The sequence below is a fragment of the Schistosoma haematobium genome, chromosome ZW (assembly GCF_000699445.3).
Source record: "Schistosoma haematobium chromosome ZW, whole genome shotgun sequence".
NCBI lineage: Eukaryota > Metazoa > Platyhelminthes > Trematoda > Strigeidida > Schistosomatidae > Schistosoma > Schistosoma haematobium.
The window spans coordinates 16,947,012-16,974,839 of NC_067195.1; the positions used below are offsets into that span (position 1 = coordinate 16,947,012).

General features: G+C 34.3%; 1 protein-coding gene across 1 annotated transcript; it reads right to left on the reverse strand.

Annotated features, from left to right (window-relative positions):
• Positions 1 to 2,051: 2,051 nt before the first annotated feature.
• Positions 2,052 to 27,602, reverse strand: MS3_00002892 (uncharacterized protein). The gene is made up of 9 exons (XM_051210546.1): positions 27,209 to 27,602; positions 25,175 to 25,325; positions 22,770 to 22,916; positions 20,075 to 20,184; positions 18,351 to 18,572; positions 13,302 to 13,449; positions 10,772 to 10,911; positions 4,529 to 5,052; positions 2,052 to 2,606 (listed from the first exon to the last, which is right to left on the reverse strand). The coding sequence occupies exons 1-9, from the start codon at positions 27,488 to 27,490 to the stop codon at positions 2,450 to 2,452; spliced, it is 1,881 nt and encodes a 626-aa protein (XP_051070552.1). The 5' UTR covers positions 27,491 to 27,602; the 3' UTR covers positions 2,052 to 2,449.
• Between the last annotated feature and the right edge of the window lie 226 nt (positions 27,603 to 27,828).

The following is a 27,828-nucleotide window of genomic DNA, read 5'->3' on the forward strand; positions in this document are numbered from 1 at the left end:
ATCTTAACTTTTTAATTCATATATACATTGGTTGTTTGGATAAGTGAATATTTTATCTTGTTATAGAATACCCCAGAAAAACATACTTATGACGTTTATTTCAGTAAATAATTGTATGTACACTGGAAACACATATCAGGGTGGAGACCTCGGTAATCTTATGAAAATTTATGATCGACAGTCACCCCAACCCAGGGCACAATATTAACTAACCTATAACATTGATTCTGTTAACATTTAATGTTGTTTGCAAATGTTTATCACTGTTCAAAAGTAGCATATTTATTTATAGACATGAAAGCTCTTCACTAAATCTGCTATAGGTATTGGGGTTATGCAATGTGTATATTTCTGATTTATTATTAGTTCTTCATGTCATGTCTATTTCCATAGATAGCCCCATTTGAGCTATGCAAAACAATTCTCTTTACGTATAGAAAAATATGATAAGAATTGAGTTTATAATCAGGTATATAGTCAAACAAAAGGATCATGCAATCAGGTCAACACGAAGTTACCACGGTAACACTAGAATGATTGTTATCTTTCTTATACATAACTTACTTTTAAACTGTTCCATGGTAATCGCAAATAACAATTACAATAATAAAAATACTGATTTTGTGCATTTTAATTAGTTTAAATGTAACATTCACATATCTGAAAATGTTGTAGATTGATTAAATGCCAACAGACTGCAAATGTTAGTGATCGAAAGCTTCTTTCAACCTCAAGGCTCTCAGAACCTATTGGGAGAAAGGTATATTAATTCCTTCATGCACTCTCTACGATAGGCGAAGATGACTTTTCTGACTCAACTGTGAGTGGTTTGCTAGTAAATATTCATCCATTTTCGGCTGGTAGACAACGTGAGTAGCAGTTTGCACTTTAGCAGTGTTAGTAGTTGGGGTATTTATGTATGGTAATTTGTTGTTTACATTCTGAAATATATTTTCACCAAAAGACAAGTTTAAGTGAATAATGTTCTCAATTGAATTAGTACTTATTTGCTCGCTATGCTGTTTTCCACATCTTTGTCGACAAACTTTTTCAACTACCCACGTGTAAACACATTTTGAAGGGCTTTACCACAAGTTTGTCATTCAGTGAAACAAAATAACTTGATCAATGCCTAGTCGTAACTAATTTAGATATAAGGCAGTATTGGTTTTTAATTACTGACAAATCCCGGTATTATTATTACAGCCGCTCTGTTAAACTACAATGTGCCTGGAAATTTGTTAGTAGAAAAATTCTTTCTCTCGCTTTTGATGCTATCTCTTATTCACCAGATTTCTGTACAGTATTACCTTAATGTAATGAATTCGTTAAAAAAATTGTATGATAGATCTTTTAATGTGTTAATTGCTATTGCTTGTTTAAGCCCTTAAATGTTCTGTTACCACTCAGGATGAAGAGATTTCACTCTTTCTATCTAAGTGCTCTTGTAGGTATGTTGATCAAGAAAATAGTTTTAACAAAAGCAGATTTCCGGTGCTTTAACCAGGTTGGTAGATAATGAAAGGTCTCTCTAAAAGAGTTGGAAAACCCTGATAGCAAATGATTGGTGTACGTGATCTCACGGATCCTGATTAAACAAACAACTTGTGAATCTATTCTATTTGTCTGATACCATGGGACACCGTCTACCAACCTTGCCTTATAGCCTTATGGGTCACACTTCTTGGTTAAAGACCTAGGAACTAGCTGCTTGAGAAAACCACATACTTCGATTTGAGTGTCCCAATAGAGACGCAGCCTATATATAAATCTGATAGCGATTATTGGTAACGAAAATGATTTTATTTCTGCATGCTAACAGATTATGTCCATCACAATGAAAATTTATAATTAGATTATACAGGAATGAAATTGTACGAGTTAATCTAAAAACCACTGAATCCCTATAAACTTTGTTACTAACAGATTGTCGAAATTTGTAACGGCATACTAAAGAGGTAACATGGATTTCACGTGATTGAGTAATGATTTTTAATAAATATTAAATGTAAGCTTAATATAAAAAGAAATTAACGAACTATCATAATTTTCGTATCCCAATATTAACATCATACAAAGATTTAAATGAAGTAGAATTCAGCTGTCATGTTTAAATCCTATAAACGTAATAATGTTTGCATCAACAAATAATCTACATCATCTTTCTATCACATGCTTATCAAAAGTGTCGAAAGCTAACAGATAAAGAAAACTGTATATTAAAAGAAAATTAACAATATTAATGGTAGTTCTAAAGTACTGACTATTATTGAACATAATGAATACTAATAATTAATTTGCCTAACATGATTTACATTAAGAACAGGTGTAATCACATTTTACAACTGAATGGATCAAGAAACATTTTCATGATTTATTGTACTGAATAGTTTGTTTGCTTTCAAAAGTGAAATTATAAAGTCGAAAGGCATTTCTTATATATATAGTTTCAGCCCATCATCAAAGATAACTGTTGCCAATTTTCATGAATTATATATTTGGCTAACTGATTTCCAATAGCCATTATAAGTGAAGCTGGATTACCAGTTGGAATTTTTGAAATAACCGATGCATCTCCAACACGAACATTGCTCACACCGATTATTCTGTAACAGGAATTGGAGATAATAAGAAGATAAAACTTTAGGACAAGTACATATGTTAACAAAATAAAAGTGATCTTTTCCATTGTAATATGTGGATTAATATTTAGTTTTCAATTTGCTAAACCGAGCTGATTGATTTTTATTAGTATAGGGGTTTTGTAAGGATTGTTAAATTTGCATAGTTTATATAAAGAAATGATTTGTCAGATAACCATTAAAAGTTAGGATGTGCCTTACAGCTATTTCGTCCTGGTATATGACTTTTTAGAAGTGTGCATCTATAACCCCTCTGTAAAGGATTTAGACCAGGACCAGTGGTTTGGTCGTAAGTCCTTGACCTCTAGGCCACTAAGCCGATATATGCAATTATATTTTGTATGTATCAAACTTCAATTAATTCAGGATATCTCATGGCCATCTTTAATTGCTTGAGGTTAATAACTGTTTTGCGTTCAACATGGTTGAACTCCACTAGTTACAGCTTCTCACTAAAACTCATCGTCACGAATTAGATTTCAGAGTTGTTATATATACATTTATATCAACGAAGAAAACATTCTCAAATCACACTGCACTAAACACTCAAACGAACTCTGTCGTAAAAACCATGAACTGTCGAAATTCCGAAATTTCTTTGGGTTTTGTAAATGTTTATTAAGATAACTAAGTCACGTTGAGACAGTAGGAACAATTAAATTTACGATACCACACTAACGAATCAAATTTAAGCGATCTATCAACCGGTATTACTTAAATAAATTGTTCAGATCACGAAAGCTACTCCGCTGATTAAATATTGTATACAGAGATAAATTTTTTACATTTTTTGTAGGTTCGTTTCTCTATTTATGCTGCGTTTATTGCAAAATATTTAACTACACTATAGGTTATTTGAATTCAACTAACATTGTTTAAAACGACTGTAAATGTCAAGTGCATCATTTCTCATTTTCTGTATTCGGTAGTACAATCTTAGTAATATAAATAATCTCATAAGGTTTCTTATCGAATAAGAATAATTTCGATAGATGGTTAATGATTATAAATGGTTATTTCATACATTTAGTCATGGGAAAAATATTTTTAAAAGTGTAAATGAGTGTTATTATTCATCACGACTTGGTGGTGTGAAGGAATGACTTAGGTTGTTGACATAAGGACTGCGTGACTGGATGCTTCGTTAACGTAATGATAATACTAGAATGAAGGTACTTGTATTTGACGAGTCCCAAAAGTTACCAAATTCACTCTTTAAATTTCACTTTTAGACAGTATTCAAAAATATGGAAATTAGAATCTTCCAAGACTATCAGAGGAAATAGAATTCATTGTTTGTTTCTGGATTGCCTTCGAAGAATATTAACAAAAAATTCATCTTACATATCAAACCAAATTGAAAATGGTCCACAGATTGATAGTGTAAGAAAACTAAATATCCGAAATAAACGAGAACACTAAATTAACTACAATATGCTTGTAAATTAAGGCAATATCGAGGCATATGCACAGTATGCACATATGCCAATAAGAGACTGATCAATTTCAGTCCTAAAACATCAGTGGGAAGATTCAAGTAAAACAATATCAAGTGAATTAAACTTCACCCCATTGCACAAGCAAGTGGCTATCAGGACTCAGTAGCTAAGTGGGTAACGCGATGGCGTTTGAAGCGAACGGTACTGAGTTCGAGTCCCAGGGTGAACATCAACTCTGAGATGCAGGTACATCCAGCTGACGAGTCCCAAACAGGACGAAACGCGCATCCTGGATTCCACTGCTAGCCACTATCCATCTTTGCTTTTAACTACAACATGGTTTGTATGTCATGCAAATTTTCTAAGTTTAAACGCTTTATATGCATCAAACATTTTATGAAATATGTAACATAATCATCTGACTATAATACCTCACTTCAGACATACTTTAGGTTCTTGTCTACAACAGCTGAATTATTTTTACTAGGTAATTGCATTGAACATGTTCCAACTAGATGGTAGTTAGACAGAGTTATTGACTTGATCAAACATTCAATGGCTATTTTCAATTTCTCAATAAATTCAGCCTGTTCAAAACAGTGTAAATATTCAGCTTTAGGAACTTCGGGACATCCAGAAAAATGAGGGAGATGAAGTTTTATGACAATTTGCCGTTCTTTATTTAATTCTTTTAGATTGAGTTTATCTATCTTCTCATTGATATAGTGCATAGTTTTGTAAATCCAAATAATACCTTCAACTAATCGATTAACATCACTTAATTCACGAAAGTATGATGGATTAATTTTCACATTTCCAGTTGGTTGACCGCTGTCATCGTATTCCATAGTGATTGTTCCTCTGGAACGCGGATTAAGTAAACTAATCAATAGAACTATGGGATTTTCAAAATCTTTAGAATTTTCATCCTTCATGTATTGATACCAAGTTGATGGATTGAAGTTACCTAACTATTAAAAAAATCAGTGTATTTTAAAGTTTTGTGTATAATAAATGAGTTACATTCTTATTTACTTAATGACAAAAGAATTTATAACCTAACACAAATTGAAAAATGGAGACTTGTTATTATTTGTCTTTTGCTCAGTAAAAGTGTTCGCTATCCAAGGTTACGTTATGATGCACAAATACTCATTCATATGTACGTAAATCTCTATCTCTTAGAGTATCGATCCGTGTCTTAGCCAGTGATATCCACCTGTCTTACAGGTCACTAATGGATGCCATTGATTGACCTTCTCATTTGGCTACTTTTGATTGGCTAGCCAGCTCAGGTTAATTTTTATTAATTAAGGTCAACATAAAACGAAGAACATGTAATAATAAATATTTAATTAATTGTGCATATTTCGCTGAATTTCTAGTAATGGAATTCTATTTGAGAATCATTAGTTAAATGTATAGGCATCTTGGAGTTAAGAGAACAAATTACCTATTACTTCAAATGTCAAAGATATATCTGCTAAACTACTGATGCCCAAAACTCCTCCTGTAGCTCTTCTAGAGTTACTGCCGGTCCCAAGCCCGGGTAAAGGAGGAGGGTTGGGCATGGGATTAGCAACCCCGTAGAAAACTAACTCGCCAAAAGACGCTAACCAGAAAAAAATTATTCACACCATTTAAACTCTGCCCTGAGATTCAAAAGGTCTTCATTTAGAAGAAATATGACACCTCATGGTGAAAGCCGAGTTCCTTCGGAAGTCACGAGGCCGATGCCCCTTCTGACAACCTGAGCAACAATTTTTATAGGTACATGGAACCTCCGGACAATGTGACAGGCCAAGAGGACCAGTCAAATAGCAACGGAAATGAGGAGATACAATTTGACAGTATTGGGAATCAGCGGAACCCATTGGACCCAAGCTGGACAACAAAGGCTAAATACAGGAGAGATGCTGCTATACATCTGTCACGAAGAGGAAAATGCTCCACACACCCAGGGAGTTGCTCTAATGCTGTCCATAGTAGCACGGGATGCACTTAAAGGATGGGAATCTCACGGATCCAGAATCATCAAAGCATCTTTCAAAACAAAGAAGGAGGGGATCACAATGAATATTATCCAATGTTATGCACCTACCAATGATGGCAACGACGACATTAAAGATCAATTCTATGAGAGGCTGCAATCAGTCATAAAGAAGTGTCCGAGAAAAGACCTCACCATTCTGATGGGAGATCTAAACTCAAAAGTCGGAATAGACAACACCGGATATAAAAATATAATGGGACGGCATGGACTGAGGGAGAGAAACGAAAATAGGGAAAGATTTGCAAATCTGTGTGCATTCAACAAATTGGTCATAAGAGGCACAATATTTCCACACAAACGTATACACAAAGCTACATGGATCTCATCGAACCACACCACAGAAAACCAAATAAATCATATTTGTATCAATAAAAAATTCCGAAGGACAATGGAAGATGTGAGAAGCAGGAAAGGAGCTGACATAGCTTCAGATCGCCACCTAGTTGTGGCCAAGATGAAACCGAAGCTAAAGAAGAACTGGACAATCAGCACTAAAAAGGTTCAATACAGCCTTCCTTCGAAATACTGACAAACTCAATGAATTCAAGATAGCTCTCAACAACAGGTTCCAAGCCTTACAAGATCTACTGAAGGAAGAAGAAACTACCATGGAGGACAACTGGGAAGGTATCAAAGAAGCATTAACTTCAACGTTTCAAGAGGTTCTGGGCCTCAAGAAGCATCATCATAAGGAATGGATCTCCATAGAAACACTGGACAGGATCAAAGAAAGGAAGAACAAGAAGACAGCAATTAACAACAGCCGAACACGAACAGAGAAAGTCCAAGCACAATCTGAATACATAGAAGCAAACAAGCAAGTGAAGAAGAGCATTAGAGCCGACAAGAAGAAATACCTGGAAGAACTAGCAACGACAGCGGAAAAAGCTGCAAGGGAAGGAAATATGAGACAACTTTACGATACAACGAAGAAACTAACAGGGAAATATAGTAAACCAGAGAGACCAGTCAAAGACAAAGAAGGCAGGCCAATCACTGAAATTCAAGAACAGCGGAACAGATGGGTAGAGTACTCTGAGGCAATCCTGGATAGGCCGGCCCCAATGAATTCATCGGACATCGAAGCATCACACACAGATCTTCCTATAGATGTCAATCCACCAACGACGGAAAAAATCAGAATGGCCATCAGACAAATCAAGATCAGGAAAGCAGCGGGACCCGACAATATACCAACTGAAGCACTGAAGTCAGACATCGAAGTAACTACAAACATGCTTCACCTTCTATTCAAAAAGATTTGGGAGGAGGAACAAGTGCCAAGGGACTGGAAAACAGGACACTTCATCGAGATTCCATAGAAAGGAGATCTGAGCAAATGTGGAAACTACAGAGGCATTACACTACTGTCAGTACCAGGGAAGGTCTTTAACAGAGTGTTGCTGAACCGGATGAAAGACGCAGTAGACGCCCAACTTCGATGTCAACAAGCTGGGTTCCGTAAGGATCGATCGTGCACAGACCAAATTGCGACACTACGGATCATCGTCGAACAATCACTTGAGTGGAAATCGTCACTGTACACCAACTTCATTGATTACGAAAAGGCATTTGACAGTGTAGATAGGAGAACGTTATGGAAACTTCTTCGGCACCACGGAGTTCCTGAGAAGATTGTCAATATTATCCGGAACTCATACGATGGACTAAAGTGCAAACTCATGCATGGAGGACAGCTGACAGACGCATTCCAGGTGAGAACCGGAGTTAGATAAGGCTGTCTACTCTCTCTCTCTTTCGCTTCTTTCTGGTTTTCGACTGAATTATGAAGATCTCGACATCTGACGGAAAACACGGAATACAATGGACAGCTCAGAATCAATTAGACGATTTGGACTTCGCAGATGACCTGGCCCTCCTATCGCATACACATGAACAAATGCAGATCAAGACAGTCAGTGTAGCAGCAGTCATTGCATCAGTAGGCCTCAGCATACACAAGGGGAAAACCAAGATCCTCAAGGCAGTTCTACTGTTCGGAGCAGAAATTTGGAGAACTACTACAACCACCATCACGAAGGTACAAGTATTTATAAATAGCTGTCTACGTAAGATACTCAACATCCATTTGCCGGATACCATCAGCAACGGCCTTCTGTGGGAGAGGACAAACCAGCTTCCAGCTGAAAAGGAAATTAGGAAAAGACGATGGAAATGGATATGACATACATTATGCAAATCATCAAACTGCATCACAAAGCAAGTCCTAACTTGGAATCCTGAAGGGAAGCGGAAAAGAGGAAGGCCCATGAACACATTATGTCGGGAAATAGAAGCAGATATGAAAAGGATGAATAACATCTGGAAAGGATTGGCCAGGACAGGGTTGGATAGAGAATGCTGGTGAGTAGCCTATTCTCCTTCACGAGGAGTAACAGGCGTAAGTAAGTAAGTAAGTGAGTAACTGATGCACAAAAGCCAGACCTTATTCAATAAACATTCTATTTACCACTCTTTATAATCAGGAATGAATTTAGCACATCTATATCTCGACGTGCAATTTTTATACGGTCTAAAAGTAAAGTGTACAAAGTAGAAATGCGTCAAGCCAATGATAGTGCGTATGGAATAAAATATCTAATGAAGCATGGATTTATCATATAATCAGATACGGTGTACTAAAGTAACATGAATGAAATATGCACGCAATATTTTCATTTAAAAACTGAACGGATTTCTAATCGAAATTTTCCCTTCTCTCCCATTCATTGCCATACAATTTAGTTGGTTTCTTTCGCTGTACTGCCTATGAAGTAATCTATTCCGAATAAAAAAGAATATTTCATGGTTTTCTCGATAAACTTAAGCAAAGCAAAAATAACGTACATTATGGTACGAAGTGAATTAATTTCGTCTAGTGTGGTCCAAATCACCTACATACACAGTGATTTGTACAAATATATGAAAGGCTTGACAAATGTAATTATACATGCAGCGTAGAAAATCCATTTAGTTCACTAGTGAAAAAAATATATATCTAAGTATTTTTCCATATTTATACAAATTCATTATATAGATAAACGGACTAAACAAAAAAGGTGTCATAAAGTGATCAGAAATGGAAAGCTTTGCCAGGTTTTAATCACAATTGTACAGTTCATTTCTTTTTGTGAAAATCAGTGCATAGGTGGATAACTTAGAGCACAAAAAATGAAATGAATTTACTTCATTCCACAATGATCGTTATTCATGCTTTATAAAAGAGAAAATATTTACCGATGAATACATTAGTGAAAAGAAGTGGCATTAATAAGTAACATTTATATCTCCAAGCGATATAATAATAAGAGTGGTCAGAATAAATAACCTTCACCTAACTCACAAATCAATAATAATAATAATAATAGTAATGATCCTGTCACAAGTAACTTTGGAAAAATTTCAAAAGTCTTAATAAAAAAGCCATGACTCGGGTATAACCAATGAAATTGGATGAAGGTTCTAATATACAAATGCTGGACCGAAGTTGTTAATGTGCACCGTTGAATGCAAACACGTTGATTTAAAGAAAACGGAGATAAATTAAAGTCTGAGGGTACACTATTTGGTAACTGGTGAGGTCATAGGTTTTCACTGTCAAGGAGTCCAGAGCTAGAAACAAATGGAGCCTCTTCGCTTCATGTCTTTCATTAGTCTTCTATATAAAGACGCTCCATGATATAAAATCCTTACAAAAATCAGTGTGAATTTCAAACTAAAGGATAGTATTCTTAGACATCAGAACCTATAATCATTAGAACACTTCAGACTCATCTATTTAGCACTCTTTTCAATAAAAAGACATTATTAGTAACGTTTTTAGAACAGTTAGGTTCTGGTTACCAGTGAAATACAGGACGGCTGTTTCGTTCTACTCGTAAGTCATCTGCCTCAGTTATCCTAATTACGAAGTTGATGTTCACATCAGAATTTACTAATGAATATAAGAAAGGTATAACATAAACCCTTATTATTAACGGTTATTCAAAAACTAAAAACAAACTAATACTTAAAATAACACTTTGTCGAAAATTATTTATTGATTTTAAAGTTATATTCTATAAATTCGAAACCACACATCCTTATTGTTGGATTTTTCACCGTTTACTCAAGAACAATATATCTAGCACGAAAATTTTTAGACATGTTGAATTATTGTTAATTATTGACAATAGATTTACAGCATGATCTGTATTCTATATATTTCCATGAAGTTTTTAATTTATTAGAAGTAAACAGTAAAATCTGATTATGAACACCAATTCATTTTAAGTAAATTTGATTAGGATAAAGAAATGGTGTATATTCATTTTTAAACGGACGTTAGTAAAACTTTGATCGATATTTTCCATAAAAATTTAATCACTACTGAAAGTCATTTGATACTTTGGCGGGCGTGGTTATTATTTCTAGAGTTTAATCTGTTCAGTTTTGAAAGTTAAATAAAAAGTATACGCATTATCCGACTAAGCGCTGACAGTATCTCTACATTATCAAGTTATATTTTAACCCCGAAGATCTTAAGGTTTATTCGTCTCTATTTTCAAAGGTTATCTAACAGATCATCCCGTAATGTAAACTATGAAATAAGGTAACTTTGACCATTAATGACAACAGTAATCAAGATATTTACTAACATTTTCAAAAGTATCCTTTTCAAATGGTGAAGCTGAAATAATCGTATATTGTATATCTGGTCGAGAATCACCCTCTAATTTTTGATAACTTGTTCGATAATAACCAATTGAAGTTAATGCTGATGCTTGTGAAAGTAAACCTGTATGAGAAACAAACAGTTCAATAATAAAACAGTTTAATTCTCGATCTCGTAATAATTTCATAAAAAATCAATATTAGAAAGGATATAACATATCTAATTGTTGATAATCATGACTGAATTTTGATTAGTCTTTGTCAGCATATGTTCATCTTTATCGATTTACCGATTTTGTAATCTTGATTGAGACCGGTAGTGGAGTAAAAAAACTCGGTTTACGTCCTGTCTGATACTTGTCAATTGAATGTACTTAGATCCCAGTGTTGATGTTCATACTAAAACTCTGAAAAAAATGCTGATTTCAAATTCATATTTTCTCTAACTTATCACTACTTAGTTTGGTTTTAAGTAAAGATTCATGGATGATTTATAAAATGGTTATTTGTAATCTTTGTAAATATAAACTGTAGTGAACGAGAACTCAGGTAGGGAAATTTAAATTATTGTTTAATGCAAAATCACAGTGGCTTATGAAATCATACATCAAATACATCATTTGCACAGCTTCTTTGCATTATCCTTTACATACTCCACTATTCCTCCAATTCTTTTGTTATTTTGATTGTTTTCCGATTTCCTTTCCTGTTCTCTTCTTTTCAATCTTCTGGCAGGCATTGAACTTCAAATTGCCGCCACATACTACTCATATCTGTTAAAACAAGTAACATACACTCGGACTGCTTATTTCAAAATGAATTGCTTCATATGTGATCAAGCCTGCAATTAAGATCGATTGCATTTTGGAAATCTTAAAAGATTCATTAGAATTCTTATAAAAGATTGTGGCCATTTACAATTAAAAAATTCCGCGATAAAAGTCCTTGAGAACCTTAAAAATAATCGTCAAATGATCATTTCATTTATTTTCTTACTGGACCTAACACTTCATGTCTTATGTTTTAAACGGGAGCTTTTTTAGGCGATTGCAAAAAAGTTAAGCGAACGCAACACCTGGATTGCTGGAATTTTCAGGGATTACTGTTTGCCTAGAGCTTTTATTATTTGTAAACGTTACTACAATAATAAATATAAAAAGCTAACTTTGGTAGCCTTATGAGATGACTATGGATCTCTGGAGTGTAAACAAAGTTGATAATTGCCAGAACGTTTATTAAGTACACGGCTTTGAGACATACTTTTTGTGTGATACCCGGTTATATCATCAAGCTTCGTAAACCGAATTAAGTGGAATATTTTCTATCTGTAGCCTACTGTATGAAAGCTGAATGCTTTAATCATTAAGCTACCGATTCATTTTCTTTTGATGTGAAATGATAAATATGTAGTATCCCTTAATACTCATAGGTTGATGTATTCCATCATTATTGCTAATTAAAAGTGAACAAAAATTATACACATAAAAAACGATGTACCTAATATAGATTTTTGGTGATAAATTGTAAACATCCAACCGATTTTCAACAATTTGATTCATGTACTACTTCTTAATAGTTCACTAAACTGGATACAACATAATAAATCATTGAGATTAAAATAATTGGTGATACGAGTATTGTGACAGTTATAGTGTTTAAAAAGGAAGGCAATTGTGGCGTACACTACTTATGCGGACAAATTAACTAGCAGAGGGGTGAAGTAAAAAGAAAAGATGGGGAAACAGAGAGCAATTGGAATAACAACCAAACTGGAAGAATGGAAAAGTATGTACAGGACAATTGAAGGAAAATGTGAAAATAGTGTATTTAATGTATGATTTTCATATTTTACCAGGGCACTGTTTGATTTTCTACACCTGAGTTTTCGTCCACTACACAATGAATTCGAGTCTCGATAGGGATATCAACATCGATATGAATGTATAATCAACAAATAAAATTGAACATCTTGGGTTGAACCACTGTACACAATTTAACTCATTTTAAAACTTATAACAAATGTCTACATGAAGGCAGTTCCAATGGGATGCATATATGACGACAAATGCTGATTGAATTTAGTCACGAATATCAACAATGTAAACTCTGACTAAAAATATAAAACAATATGACTATTGAATATGTAAGTGTCTTTCTGAACTCAGTAACTCAATAGATAACGCTTTAGCGTTAAAAACGAAAAGCAATGGTTTTAAGTTTTAATGACAACATCAACTGTAGAGCAGCGATACGTCTAACTGATGAGTATAAAGTAGAACGATACTCTTGTCGTCTGTTTGCTTCACACTAAATTCATCAAAATATCTTGTTATCAAGTGACTTATTCATATCGACAAATTTTATGGATAATGTTAGTGTGATTATTAAGATCAATTTAATTTTATAGTATAAAGAAATAAATAAACATCTTTCATTTAAACTAAATTGATAAGAGTAAACTTTAAACGCTATTTGCAGTATTTACTATCTTGTAGTTCACTTATACATGCATACCTTTGCCTTGCCAATAGTATTTGAATATTTCTAATAAAGTTAAACTTTTTGTAGTCACTGTTGTTCCATTTAGAACTGAGCATATTAAACCAATCATTGGATGGTCGTGAAGATTTTCACCTACTGGCAACGTGACATGTTTATGCTCCTTAATAAGATAAAATGAAAACGAATAAGATGAATATAAGTATCCATCGAAATGACATTTTTGTTTACATTGATATATACATACAGATATTTAGGTTATTTGGGGGTAACTTTCATTATTAACCCGAAATAAGCAGAGTATCGAATGGTGTATTTATTGGAGATTAACTACTTCAAATTTTCATCTACAGATGAACATTGGATCGAATCCACAACTTTGATAAAAAAAATACAACCGGCTTTTATTGAATATTGGAAGACTTCCTTAAACGTATTACAAACGCACTCACTGCAAAAATAATTCAAGATAATCTGTGGAACGAATATAGTCGGAAATGAAACTGCTAGTCATCTTTGATAAAGGATGATGGTGGCATTTTATTATTGAAAAAAACTTAAACTGTAAACATAGACTATTCATTTCTACAATTGTTATCTCAATAATATCGTCTCCATCAAACGATAACCTCAAGAACTTGGGCCTGACACTACGCAATATTGTTTGTGTACACTATTCTGGAGTTCACTGTTTGCAACTATATATCTATCAAATGTTACTTCATTTTCAGTAGTTGACTTGGTGGTAGTCGATAGGAAACCTTGAACCTGGGTTTCGTGCTACTTGGCACTTGTCAGAAATGTATACCTGTATTCTTGAGGGAACTGATGACCCCTGACGGATTATATCTTGTGTCACTCAGCTTCCGGGATATATAGTCCATTGGTAACGTCTCTGACTGTGAAGTTGAATGATATGGGATGGAATCCGTTAGGGAACATCAGCTTCCTCAAGATTAAAGATACACATTGCTGACAAGTGTCAAATAGCACGAAACCTAGGTCCAGGGTTTCCTGTCTTCTACTTCCAGCCACCATTTCATCTCAACACAGTTCACGTAATGTCAAGTCACCTAGACTAGTGGCCACATTGCAACTCGGTCAATAGAATTTGGTCTGCACTAAGGACACACACGACATTGATCACTACCCAGTGACCAGTCATTTGTAGATGCTAAACTCTCACATGATAAAAAATCTCTATACAACTGCTTCATTACATTAATATACATGAGTTATTCAGGTAACAACTTGTTACACAGATTTAGTCTTCCGACTACATGCATAGACAAAACCACATGGGCTTCACCGGATCACACTACGCAAAACCAAATCGATCATATCTGCGTTAACAAAAAGTTCAGGAGGACAATGGAGGATGTGAGAACCAAAAGAGGAACTGATATAGCATCAGATCATCATCTGCTGGTCGCCAAGATGAAATTGAAACTCAAGAAGCACTGGACGACGGGGTGGACAACATCACAAAAGTTTAATACGGCTTTTCTTCGGAATGCTCACAAACTCAACGAATTCAAGATAGTTCTCAGCAGTAGATTCCAGACCTTTCATGATCTAATCAATGGAGAGCAACTGAAAAGGGATAAAAGAGGCAATTACTTCAACATGTCATGAGGTTCTGGGCCGCAAGAAGCACAACCACAAGGAATGGATCACTGTTGATACACTGGATAAGATTCAAGAAAGGAGGAACAAGAAGGCAGCAATCAATACCAGCCGAACAAAAACAGAAAAAGGCAAGGTACAAGCTGAATACACAGAACTAAACAAGCAAGTGAAGAGGAGCATCAGAACAGACAAACGCAAATATGTGGAAGATTTAGCAATGACGGCGGAAAAGGCTGCAAGTTAAGGAAAAATGAGGCAATTGTATGACACAAAGAAGCTCACTAGAAATTATCGTAAACCAGAACGACCAGTGAAAGGTAAGGAAGGCAAAGTAATCACCAACATTGAAAAATAGCGAAACGGGTGGGTAGAACACTTCAAAGAACTCTTGAATCGACCAGCCCCACCGAACCCACCCGACACTGAAGCAGCATCCACGGATCTCCCAATCGATGTTGGCCTACCAACAATTAAGGAAATCAGCATGGCCACCAGACAATCAAGAGTAGCAAAGCAGCAGGATCAGACATTCCAGCAGAGGCAGTGAAAGCAGATGTAGCAGTAAATGCAAAGATACTCCACATCTTCTTCAGCAAGATTTGGGATGAGGAACAAGTACCAACAGACTGGAAAGGACACCTCATCAAGATACTAAAGAAAAGCGATCTCAGCAAGTGTGATAACTACAGGGGCATCACTCTTCTCTCAATACCAGGAAAAGTCTTCAGCAGTGTATTGTTAAACAGAATGAAGGACTCCGTAGGTGCTCAACTTCGAGACAAACAGGCTGGATTCCGTAAAGATCGATGATGTACAGATCAAATCGCAATACTACGGCGTGCCTCAGAAGATGGTCAGTATCATAGAGAATTCCTATGATGGGTTAAACTGCAAAATCGTGCATGGAGGACAGTTGACAGACTCGTCTGAGGTAAATACCGGTGTTAGGCAAGGTTGCTTACTCTCACCCTTTCGCCTCAGTAACAGTGGGTCTCAACATACACAAGGGAAAAGCAAGATTCTCCGATGCAACACAATATGCAACAATCGAATCATACTTGACGGAGAAGATTTGGAAGATGTAAAAACCTTTACATATCTGGGCAGCATCACTGACGGAGTGGATTGGAGAATGCTGGTCTACGGCCTATGCTCTATTGGGAGTAACAGGCGTAAGCAAGGAAGAAGTAGAGTTAATAGGAGTAATATTAAGACAGTAACCACATTTTTTAAAATTAGGGTGGTAAAGTTGTTTTTCTTAAAAGGAACTGAAGAAATTCCATTAGTTTCACAGAAGGGATTTCAACTTAAGTAATCAATCAAACTGAAATCACAGTGTTCGAAATTCAGGCAAGATTATAAGATAGTTGAGATCATGAGTCAATTGAAGCTAGACCACCATGGAAAACCTGGAAGCACTGGACGGCCGTTTCGTCCTATCATAGGACTCCTCAGCAGTGCGCATCCATGACCCCGCCTCGCGGAATTCGAACCCAGGACCTATCAGTCGCACGCCAGGCTCTTAAACAACCCGTTTTGATGATAAGATAGAATGTTTTGCATTACTTTAGCACTATTTAAATGAACTATCTAGCACACAGAAAGTTTGTTTACTTATCTTTTAAAAAAACGTCATGACTGAAATAGATTAAATTACTTTCGACATCAACAAATTTATACACTCTACTTTATAAATTCCATTGTTATTAGTATCGTCAGTATTTTAGTCTTCATTTGAAATCAATATTCACCTTATCGGTTGTCTTAGAATATACATTCGTATCCCACAAATATGCCTGGTTGACATAACGGTACCATAAAAGTATCGCTAATTGACTAAAGTTAGACTTCTGCTGGACACGACTCATTGGTCTTATAGTTAAACATTTACCAGAACGCACTGCGTTCAACCTTTGTTGGGGTAGTGGATATTCTTTGATAAAAACCCACATTCCAGAACAAAACAACTCATCAATTCATTGTTTTCAATGGTTGTCTGACTAAGTTCGGTTTGTGGTTCAAACGGTACAATCTAAAAGCGCTAAAATTCACTGGCAATGAGAAGGTTATGAAACATGAACTGATAAGTTAGCATTCAATAGGCTCCATGTGTATGGTAGTTGGAATTATTTAGATTTCTGTCTGTAAGATAATTATAAGGCTAATTAAATCTATCGAAAGCTTTTGTCTAAATCTTGTGTGAAGTTCTGGTTACGAACTCCTAATGTATTTTAAACTGAGCTAAAACAATCATGCAGAGTTTATTATTGTTTTATGGCTTTTCTACCAATCTCAATTTAAAATGAACTGGGCAAATTTAAAGGATAAAGTGATCAAGATGCCTAGAAAAACAACTGTGTAGCAGAATGATTATTGTATTAAAATAGGTCTTTATGTTTTACTAAACAACTTAAGTACATACTTTAATCTGTGATAGGGATGATAATGTTGTTCTTATGTTCGAAAACCATGGACTTTAAAATCTAACCAATATGGGTAGAATCTAAATATACAGGCTATCCGGATGAGAAGAATAGTTTATGACCTTGAATAATTTGGATAGCGTTATTTTGCTATGATAATAGACATATCATTTACAGAATTTTGATTTGATGACGTTATATATTTCGTTTTCTAGATTATTAGGAATTTGTTCTGAAAGGATTCGGGTTTCATTCAGATTTTTTAACCTAGTAGCTTTCTTAACGTTAATGAAAGAATTATTTTCAGAGTCAGCTTTGTATGTCAAACTACAACAATTTTTGGTTGTTGAAACGCAGCTTGCAGGGTTGGTTTCCTAAATGAGTTTGTAGATCATTCAAAGGCTTCTTGACCAGGATCGAGTTTATTCTGCAGACATTACTTATTTATTTTTAATACAGCTCATTTATCGGAAATTCAGGTTTATGAGATTAGCTTTGAATAAAACTACTAGTGTAAGGCCTGGTAATACTATAAAGTTATTTATATCGAACTAGACGGAGAGGGGTTCAAATCTATAATCTACTGGTTGTAAAACATGTACTATAAAAATTAAGCAACTACTTACAGTTTCTTAGTAAACATTTAATTTACTGAGAATTTTTCCACAATGATAAAAGATTCCCTACCTTTCGAGAACCTGTGAATATGTCAAACAATCTGTATAGTGTATTGTCCCCTCAAAATGATGTTAGTCCTCATGGTGAGAATTTTCGAGTGCTTAAATATATTTGTTTGCTGATGTTGCGCCTCAGGAATCTACCTTTTAATTTAGGAAAGAGAACAGAGAAATATAACATTACATAATCTAGGAAGTCGTTAAATATTGCCAACATACGGCTGGTGAATTTCTGAAATGAAATTATTTTCAAGTTTACCATGAATTAGATCAAACTCAAATACCTTTCATATAAATTTATAAACCTTGAAAATATACCCAAACATGTCTCTCACTTGATTAAAAACAGGATAATCACGACTGGGCCCCAAACCGGAGCGTAGTAAAATCTCTGGGGTTTTTACTGTACCAGCGCTAAGCAAGATTTCAGGCTTTGGCCATATTTTTTGGTCTATACCTGGATTAGTTTTCAGTTTTATTGTGAAAGAACGATTTTTATAGTTAACTAGAACTCCATAAGCAGATAAATCTTCTTGAAAGCCTGTCTTGAAGAGTATCTGTGAAAACCAAAAATAAACAATGTAGCTCTGCTAAAAGGATATGTAGCGTTCATCTAAAAATCTAAGGATCCGTAGTAAATAATCTCAAAACAATTAGAATACATTCAAAATATTGATGTTTTAGAGTTGTTGTACGATTCGAATGAATTTTAAAATCTAGGCTGTTGTGGTCCAACCTACCAGTTTAAAATTATCACTTGGTGGGTTGATGTCAAGTGAGACTGTAAAGTTGTATTATTGAGGTGCTAAGTAATCTATGCTTTTCGACAGATTTCTAGATGACATAGGTTTGTGGTGAAGATCGACCCTCAAATTAGACTTTTTCTACATACATCATGAAAATAATCTACGAACACAAAATATTTTTCGAAGTACAAAAATGACGCACATCGTAAGATAAGGTGAATTCACTTCATTGTACGTGCTGTATATCCTTCGAAATGCACTAATTTCATAGGATATTAAAGGAGAATTTTATATGATAAATGCCTATAACAATTTATTTTGCAGACGTAAACTAATCATGATTAATGTTCAAAATCACTGGTGTTTACTTTACAGAGGACGTGTAAAATAGTAACCGGTGGATTTCAGTCAGGGTAGGAGTAAGGCAGTAGTTAAAGATTGTACTAAAAGCTGTAGTGGTATATCGAGAATTCATTGAAGTCAAGCCAGTGATCTAAAGAATAAATGGACTCTGACAGATTTGTAGGTCTTAGGTTCGATCACTGAAGAAGTGGATGGTTTCCACTTTCGTTAAGAGTCAATGTAAGGCTAAACAGTTGTCCAGTAGTCACTGGTTTTTAAATATATTAGGACTAAATTCAGTCTAAAACTAAATAGAAACAATAATGAACTGTACGAAACCTCTCAGATATTATTTATGGTACTTCAAAGTGGTATAAATATTTCAAGGTGTTAAAACTTAGATGGCAAGATTGATAACACATCCAACATTTTCCGATAAAACTTAAAATAGTCTCTTATACGATCCGGTGTCATTTTGATCAAAATGTATATTAAGCCATGACAGAAATTCACGCCATTTGCAAGTCATTTTCGTCACTAACTAACATCATTTATTGAAATAATAAAACCAAGGACCACTGAACAGAAATTTCAGCTCGGTTTTAAGTTTCTCGGAATTGTGGATTGATAATCTTCATGCATTATGATAACCAAAACTTCGAAAGATTATCAACCAGTAATTCAGTAATATATATTTCACCTATCAGCCATTTGTCGTCGGACACGATCTATTTTCAATGCTATCAGTGAGTTGATATCTCATCCTTCACTTTGTAGGCTAAACAGAACACGGATTAACACTAGAATGCCAAGACATTTATCTAGAAGTTAACGTGGTTAGACATTATTTATATTGGATGCTGGCCTAGTGGTCTGCAGGTTAAGAGTTTACTTGAGTTTTTTTGATGAAAATTTGTAAATTAATATAGTTTTGATTATACAGACAAAGATTTCAGATAATAATAAATTACCTTTTCAACTTGTGTTTCAGTGAGAATTGTCAAATCGGTGAACTTTTGTTTAGTCAACGGTAAAAGGCATTCACTATATGAACTAATACGTTGAGCATTACGAACAAAAACTAAAAAAAGTATTATAAAGATATAATTTACCAATAGAAAATCACAATATTCATCATTTTACTTAACAATTGAAGCTCACATATAATGAGAAATAATTCCTAGCATAAAACATTACGATAACTCTCTTTTACGATGCATTTTGTTCATTGATAGTATTTCAAATCCACCACATGTGTTCGGAAAGGTCGAAACATGTCTTCACCAAAGCAGTTTGTTTATATTCGATCGTATAAGTTGTGGGACAGTTTTACAATAGACATTTTGATATGTACCCAAGACTAACTTTTTCAAAGCATAAACAAATGGAGCAATGAGAATAAAATGAAATTTCTAACGTTTATTCACTGTTATATTATTAATTTTGAACAAAAAGCGGAACTACTAGCTGTTGTCAGTGGCAGGTAATGAATAGAACATATTCATTAATTTAGGTTCAGTAAGGAAGATGGGAACATTTGAAGGGAGACATAACTAGTTCACATGAAAACCCAGAAGCATTGGACGGGGTTTCGACTAGCATGGGATTCCTCAACAGTGCGCAGGCCACGACATGTGTTGGGTGTGAGACACTTATCCACCTCAGACAATGGAAGATGGTCGCGCAATATCGTGAATTAGTTAAAGTTAGACATTAACACTGTTAGATGCCGGCTCAGTGGTTATGAGGTTAAGCGTTGGCACAGAACCGAAGGTCGTAGATGTTCACTGATGAAGACTCTCATACTAGGACCAAACGGTCTTCCTGTGCTTCCAGGTTTTTAATGCTGATCTAGCTTAGATCAACTCGTGAATTCAACTGCTAAAAATATTACAATTCCCACAACTTCCTTATATATACATGGCACTGAACAAAACCAGTACAAAATTTAGTATTAAGAGTAAAATGAATTAATTATTCTGTAAAATATGATATTAGGTAGGATAGTTAAAATCGGTGCGTTTTTGTGTGTTTATGAAAATTAAGTCACAATTACTATCAATCAGTTACTAAACAAGCTTGTTGGCAGTTAAGCAGATGCTCAACAGTGCCCCTGAATAATGGTCTTACGTTGAAATACAAACCATTGGATGTTGACTCAGTGTTCTACAGGCTAAACCGTTCCTGAGATATTTGCATATCATTGTTCTAATCCTGGATCTTGTGCTGTTATGCTGACGAATCAAATACTTGGAAGAGACAACGATCCTGCTCGTCCTGACTCTCAGCGACTGTCTAGTCACATTTGGTTCATGATATAAACTATAAGATTCACCGATCTCCATGTTTTATAGTCAAAAACATCACATAAACTTACTGATGACTAACCTTTACAGGTAATTATGTTAAATTTAGTGAGAAGCTGTGACTGGTGGGGTTCACTAACTTTGTGTCAATCTTATTATTCTACCTATCCTTCATGAAATCTCACTACCTCCTGAATATATGTCATGCAGAAACAGATCTTTCATTGACACTATGGTGTTAATTGTTTTCATGTTATTGTTTATCATAGTTCATAACCAATGTCGTTTGCAAGTAGACGTTTCTCAACTCTTCATTAAATAATTCAGGTAGAACACTTCAGCTCTATTAAAAAACATTTTCACTAGGCGAAGTTCGTAACAAACACCACGCGTAGCTCTTCTAGTGTTACTACCGGTAATGGAGGAGGTTTGGGCATGAGGTCAGCAACCCCATCCCGTAGAAAACAACCTTCCTAAAAATCGCTAATCAGTCTGTTTGTAACTAAAGCGATGATAATAGTCATAGTAGGTTTTCTTGACACTTTTTCAAATTATTACGGTCAACTGAACTTTTATCATCTCATAAAAATATACGATGGATCGTCATGTTGTATATCAAGCCAACCAATAAATACAATTCTAATGTACGAAAGCTTACTAAGTATATTTTCATGTAGTCTAATTGTTTCATCTAACTTGTTCACAGGAGATTTGCAAGACTCCAACAACCATAGAACTAATAAATACAATCATGTCATTTATTTACCCTCAGGCTCACCTGTTTTCCCTAAATAATTCGTTTATTGTTTTAGAACCAATGATATGAAATGTGGTTCATTTTCTTACATTAACATTGATAACTGGAATTAAACTGATGAAAATGAATTACTACTTGATTCCGGTCAAAAATGCTTTCTAATCATTTTAAAAAATAGTCTAAACTGGGGTTGTTCATTGTAAATGTTTCAGTGTCGTAGTAGCACTGACATGGATTGATTGTTGTTGTTAAATGTTTCTTACGAGATGAAACTTGGTGTTTGTATGATCAAGTTATTAAAACTAGTTGGGTCATTCATTGCTATTTTAATTAACACTTAAGCGTATTGCTACAGAGTTACTATGGTATTAATAAAGCTTGTGTGGAAGCAATATATTGTAGTTTTGAGATAAACACTTTGTAAGATACATAAAGACAAAAAGCAAAGATCTTGGTGCTTGGTAAGGACACGTCGTTATGATTCTGTAAGGAATTATTATAACCTAAACATTTTAATAATATGAACCATAATTTTATAATGCCGTTTATATCTTACAATGCCTCACTCTTGATGAATTAACAGACATTTTATTAATGACTTACCCATTGGAATAGTCAAACCTTCAAAAGACCACCCTGGAGGACTGGAATTCACTTTTAATCCTTGCATCTCAAAGGCTTTTGCAAAATATGCATGAATTAATTGGTTATGCTGTAAATGACGAATCGCTTCGGGTTTTAGATTACATCCTTGAGAGAAAGTGTTTGAAAAAATTTTCTTTAGGGAATATAATATTACATGAGAGATCAATTTAAAATTAAGACTGAGTTTTGTCACAGAAAGATATCATATGTGAAACTATTGGACGCCATTAACCATCGCTTAGGATGTCACTTCCCATCATTGTACACCCATGAATTCATCAGAGGTTAGACTTAGGGCTTTCACGTTTTATGGATAGAGCATTACCTTCTCATCAGTGGACTGGAATCCCGAAGTTCACAATCCCAAATCTAATCAACTAATCGCAGTGCGACACCATCTTTTGCTCTTTTTAAACATCCGCCTCATCCCGGATGTGAAATTCACTAACAATCAGCCTTAAGATAAAAATGAGGAGGTCCTAGTGAAAAGTCTCCACTCGTGCAGTTGGTAGCTAAGACAAACAAATGTTTTTGTTCTGTGGTAGTAAAGTTCCTCCAAATGATATCCATCAGCGACAATACCCAACTTAAATCTGGACTAACCTCTATCTATCTTACATCCAAACCATGAATTTTAAAATCACATGGAAATAATGCATTGGAATAAGTTATGTTCGCTTGTGAACTGGTAGTCTAACTTCGTAAGTTAGAATGAGGTTTTAAGAATCAGAATTACTTTGAAATTTTGGATTTAAATTATAATACCCTATATAATCGAAATTCAATCGAAAGGAAGTATATTTCTTCAGTAATAAATATATCAGCCTACTGATAGTTGAGATAATCAAAAATAGCTACATTTGAACTTAATGGATAGTCATTGACCAGTAATCATCAGTAAACAAAATGATATTAATTAATTTTAGATGACCAACCAGTGTGCATAACTTAGTTTTATAGGAGGTTAGTCAAAACACAACGACTTCAGTGACAAAGGTTTGGCCTGTAATACCATGTAACATAGGCTTATATCCAGATGAGAAGTTATTTTTTATTGAAATTTGAAAAATGCCTTGTTATCAAGTTTCACATTTCATGGAAAGTGTGCTTACGGCTTATTACGTATAGTATGCAATCCACTAACATCAGATAAAAGTAACTAACACAAATCAAAAACGTAACTATTTTGGAATATAAACTTGTGGAGATTGTAGTAAATTTAATGGTTGGATTCATGAATCAATCTAAGCCAGATCTTGCTCAAACCTTCATCTTGGCCCTGGGTTCAAGTCTCGCGTGCGGGATCAAGGATTTTCACTGTTGAGAAGTCCCACACTAGGACGAAACAATCGTTCAGTGCTTCCAGGTTTTCAATGGTGATCTAGCCTAGATCGACCCATGAATTCAATTATTAAAATAACTTTTTGTTGGTTTGTTGAATTTATTAACCAGATTTGGCTTCATTAAAACATAAAACTGTTTGTTTAGTGAAGTTTCGAAAAAATAACTCCGTAGAAACAGTTGAATCTAAAGTCACACAAAATTTGTCTTATTTGCTTACTTAACAAAATCATTGCAAGATGCGAAAAATAGTATTTGTTTCCTCAATTCTAAATGTCTAAGTTAATGCCTCTATCCTGCGCTTTGAAGAAAAAAATATCATCTGAAAACATCAAATTACATAACAATGCACTACCTTCCTAAAATTTAGCTATGCTTAACAATTGTGACATATTTAGGAGATAAATATGGTGTAGTGTCTAATTGACTCATTTTTAATGTTTTACTGAAGGCATGAAAGCTATATCACTTCAAAAACTAATTGATGCAAATTGTTTAGAATTTGTCCACTATCTACTTTGATTTCATTTTAAAGTGAAGCAAAGAACAATTTGTAACTATATTTATAGAAGAAACTTCTTGTGAATAGAATACGTTTTCCCGGTTAAATACCAAATTATGATTAACAATTGATTATAGATTTTTTCAACATTTTGACGTTAAATGGTTGAAAGAGATAGGAAATAGACCTAATTTGATCTAAGTTTTGTATCAGTTAGCATTCGTCGGCAAAATAAAAGATATTTAATCTCCCATACATCGTTTGACATCATTCTAGAAATCCAGCCAAAGAACCAACGAGGCGAACCTCTCAACCAACTTTGTATTCTGATAGATTCGGTCATTCACAACTTTAAACCTAAGTTGTGCGTGTAAAAGGGATTCGCTAGATCATTTTCTTTACCATGATATTAGCTTATATAATTATTTTGTTTATTAAATTGTACCTTGTGTTTTACATTTAATTTACATTATAATTTATTATTATTATTACTATGCGAGAAGAAAAATATAAGACAAACCTTCCATTTTATCAAATAATTCAGAGAGGAATTCTTCATTGCTATGTAGAAATTCTTTCAATAATTCATCATCTGGATGACCATAAGAGAATATCATCGCATTAAGTAGTGCACTACCGCCCAAAACATGTCCGCGAGGTAAAAGAATCACCTGTACAATTTTACGATAAACAGAGCAAATCTTTAGTCATTCGTTATAATTAGAACAAATGTTGAGAAAATACAAGTTTTATTTCTATGAATCGCTCATAACGTGATTGCAATGCCATTGCTCTTTTGATTGTGACGATCTCATATGTAGTGTGCGATGTAGCTGATAATCTAAATGATACCAATTTGCATAAGATTTTATGAATCTCATAACAAACACAATCACAATTAAGAAGATTTATTAAGCTACTCGATATGTAGAAATTTTGATCCTGTTATGATTAAGAAATAAGCACTGCTAAAGTCAGTGGCGTCACCACAAAATAGATGAATAATGCTCCATAAATTCCAATAGTTATCCTATCATCAACTAATCTCAACTCATCAAGATTAACACATCGAAGTCGAAATCATCTCAACAATCAACCAACACAATAGTCATAATTAAAAATCAGGTCATTTAAATTTCCAATACGTAATATCGCTAATTACTACTAACAGATATTATCATCATTATCGTCAGTTTTCATGCTCCGATCTGCAAAATACCATTGGTCATCTCATTTAAAAATGAGTTAAACTTGTTCTTAAATAAAGGGAAATGATGTTACATTAAAAATAAATAACCAATCGCTTGTATAAATGTATATGAATAATTGATAGTCAATAGTTGAATGAGAGATGAAAGCTGGATAATCTGGATATCATTTCAAGTAACTTATTAAAACCATGTATTCAGTTCTAGGGAACTTGTTCAGTATTGTGCATTGATCAAAGTTAGACTTGTACGCTATCGAGTCTTAGCTCTGTATTCTAGTGGTTAAGCTTTTGCTCAGGTTACTGAAGGTTTTAAGTTTGATTTCCGGTGGGAGTTTAGTGGGTACTTACTACTGAGGAATCCTGTACTAGGATAAAACGGCTGGTCAGTGCTTCCAGTTTTTCGGTGACTGCACGACTTATATTGGTTCGTGATTTTAGTCAAAATATTAAGTTTTGATATAAATTGTTTACTAGTAGTCTCACTGACTGCGACACTAAAACGTCATCAATTAGTTCGATAGTTGAGATCACGAGTCAAGTGAAGCTAGACCGCCGTAGAAAACTTAGAAGCACTGGACAGCCGTTTCGTCCTATTATGGGACTCCTCAGCAGTGACGATTTATTGAAATATACAACTATCGATTTTACAAAATGCAAATGTATATGTACTTAGAAAGGATAGGGAAATTTATTCTCTAATCTAACCAGTGAAAGATGTTAAGGAAGACAGCCGTAGGTCAAAGTAGCTCTCAAGAATTGACACGAAAAATATTTACTTTGTTCATAACAAAATCAGAAGGAATTGAAATATGAAAAATAATGTTTAGTCGATTGAATATGATCAACCTCGTCAGCCTATGGGCTGGTTGAGAAAATACTTTAATATTGATAACAAGTACAGTTTATTTTCGAAATTAGTCTAGGAATGGAATTCAGAACGTATGTTTCATCCTGTCTGGAATTCATCAGCTGGGTATACCTACAACTCAGTGTTGTTGATTACAACGTGACTCGAACCCGGTATGTATCACCTTTCGCTCTAAGGTATTTATATGCTCCGTGTGTACTCAGTATAAATAATACAACTGCCATATTTGTCTGAAAATTTTAAAATAAAACCACAACATTCAGTCAATTCAGGATGAAGGGAATCTCCAAAATATTCCAACTACTTTATTATAAAACAAAACTATAGCAAATTGAAATACTCGTAAAATCTCTTAATTTCTATCTGATCAAACAAATATGATAAAATATTTAGCAGTTGGGCTGATAAATTAAATACAGAATATATATGTAGACAAAAAAGATAGAGAGAAATCAAAACTTTGTCAAGTAAATTACTTTTTCTTTTAACTTTAAGGCTGATGATATTTGGGGCGTAGTTTGTTCAATAACATCAATTCCTCGTCCATACAATAATGGAGCAAGAAGGGGTATATCACTAATCTTCTTCGTTAACCAACTGATTTCGGATCCAGATTCGAGTAACAAAATCTTTGGTCGATAATTGGAGCAAGTAATTTTACATATATTCACATCATCACTAATACTGTATAATTTATGATTCTTAGTCACTCCTTCTGATGAGCATGATTTGGCTTGCTCTAAAGATTTACATTGCATTTTTTGAAATCCATCCCATAATTTTCGAACAATAATTGAACCTGCTGTACCGCCTCCAACTAAATGAATCAATAACAATTTTAAACATTATATGGTTCACTTTTTTTCTATCGTGCCTACTACATTTATCATAAACATGAACATTATCGATCAAAAACTGAGAAATAAGTGACTATAATATTAATAATAATAACCATAGCGTATTATTAACATTATTTATCTGAAAGAAGCCAACATTGTGTGGTAAGAGGCAATACAAGTTGACAGATTTAGGAAAATGATGAAATCTCATTTACTTTACAAGTCAAAATGATAGTAATAAAACGAAATTGTGTGTT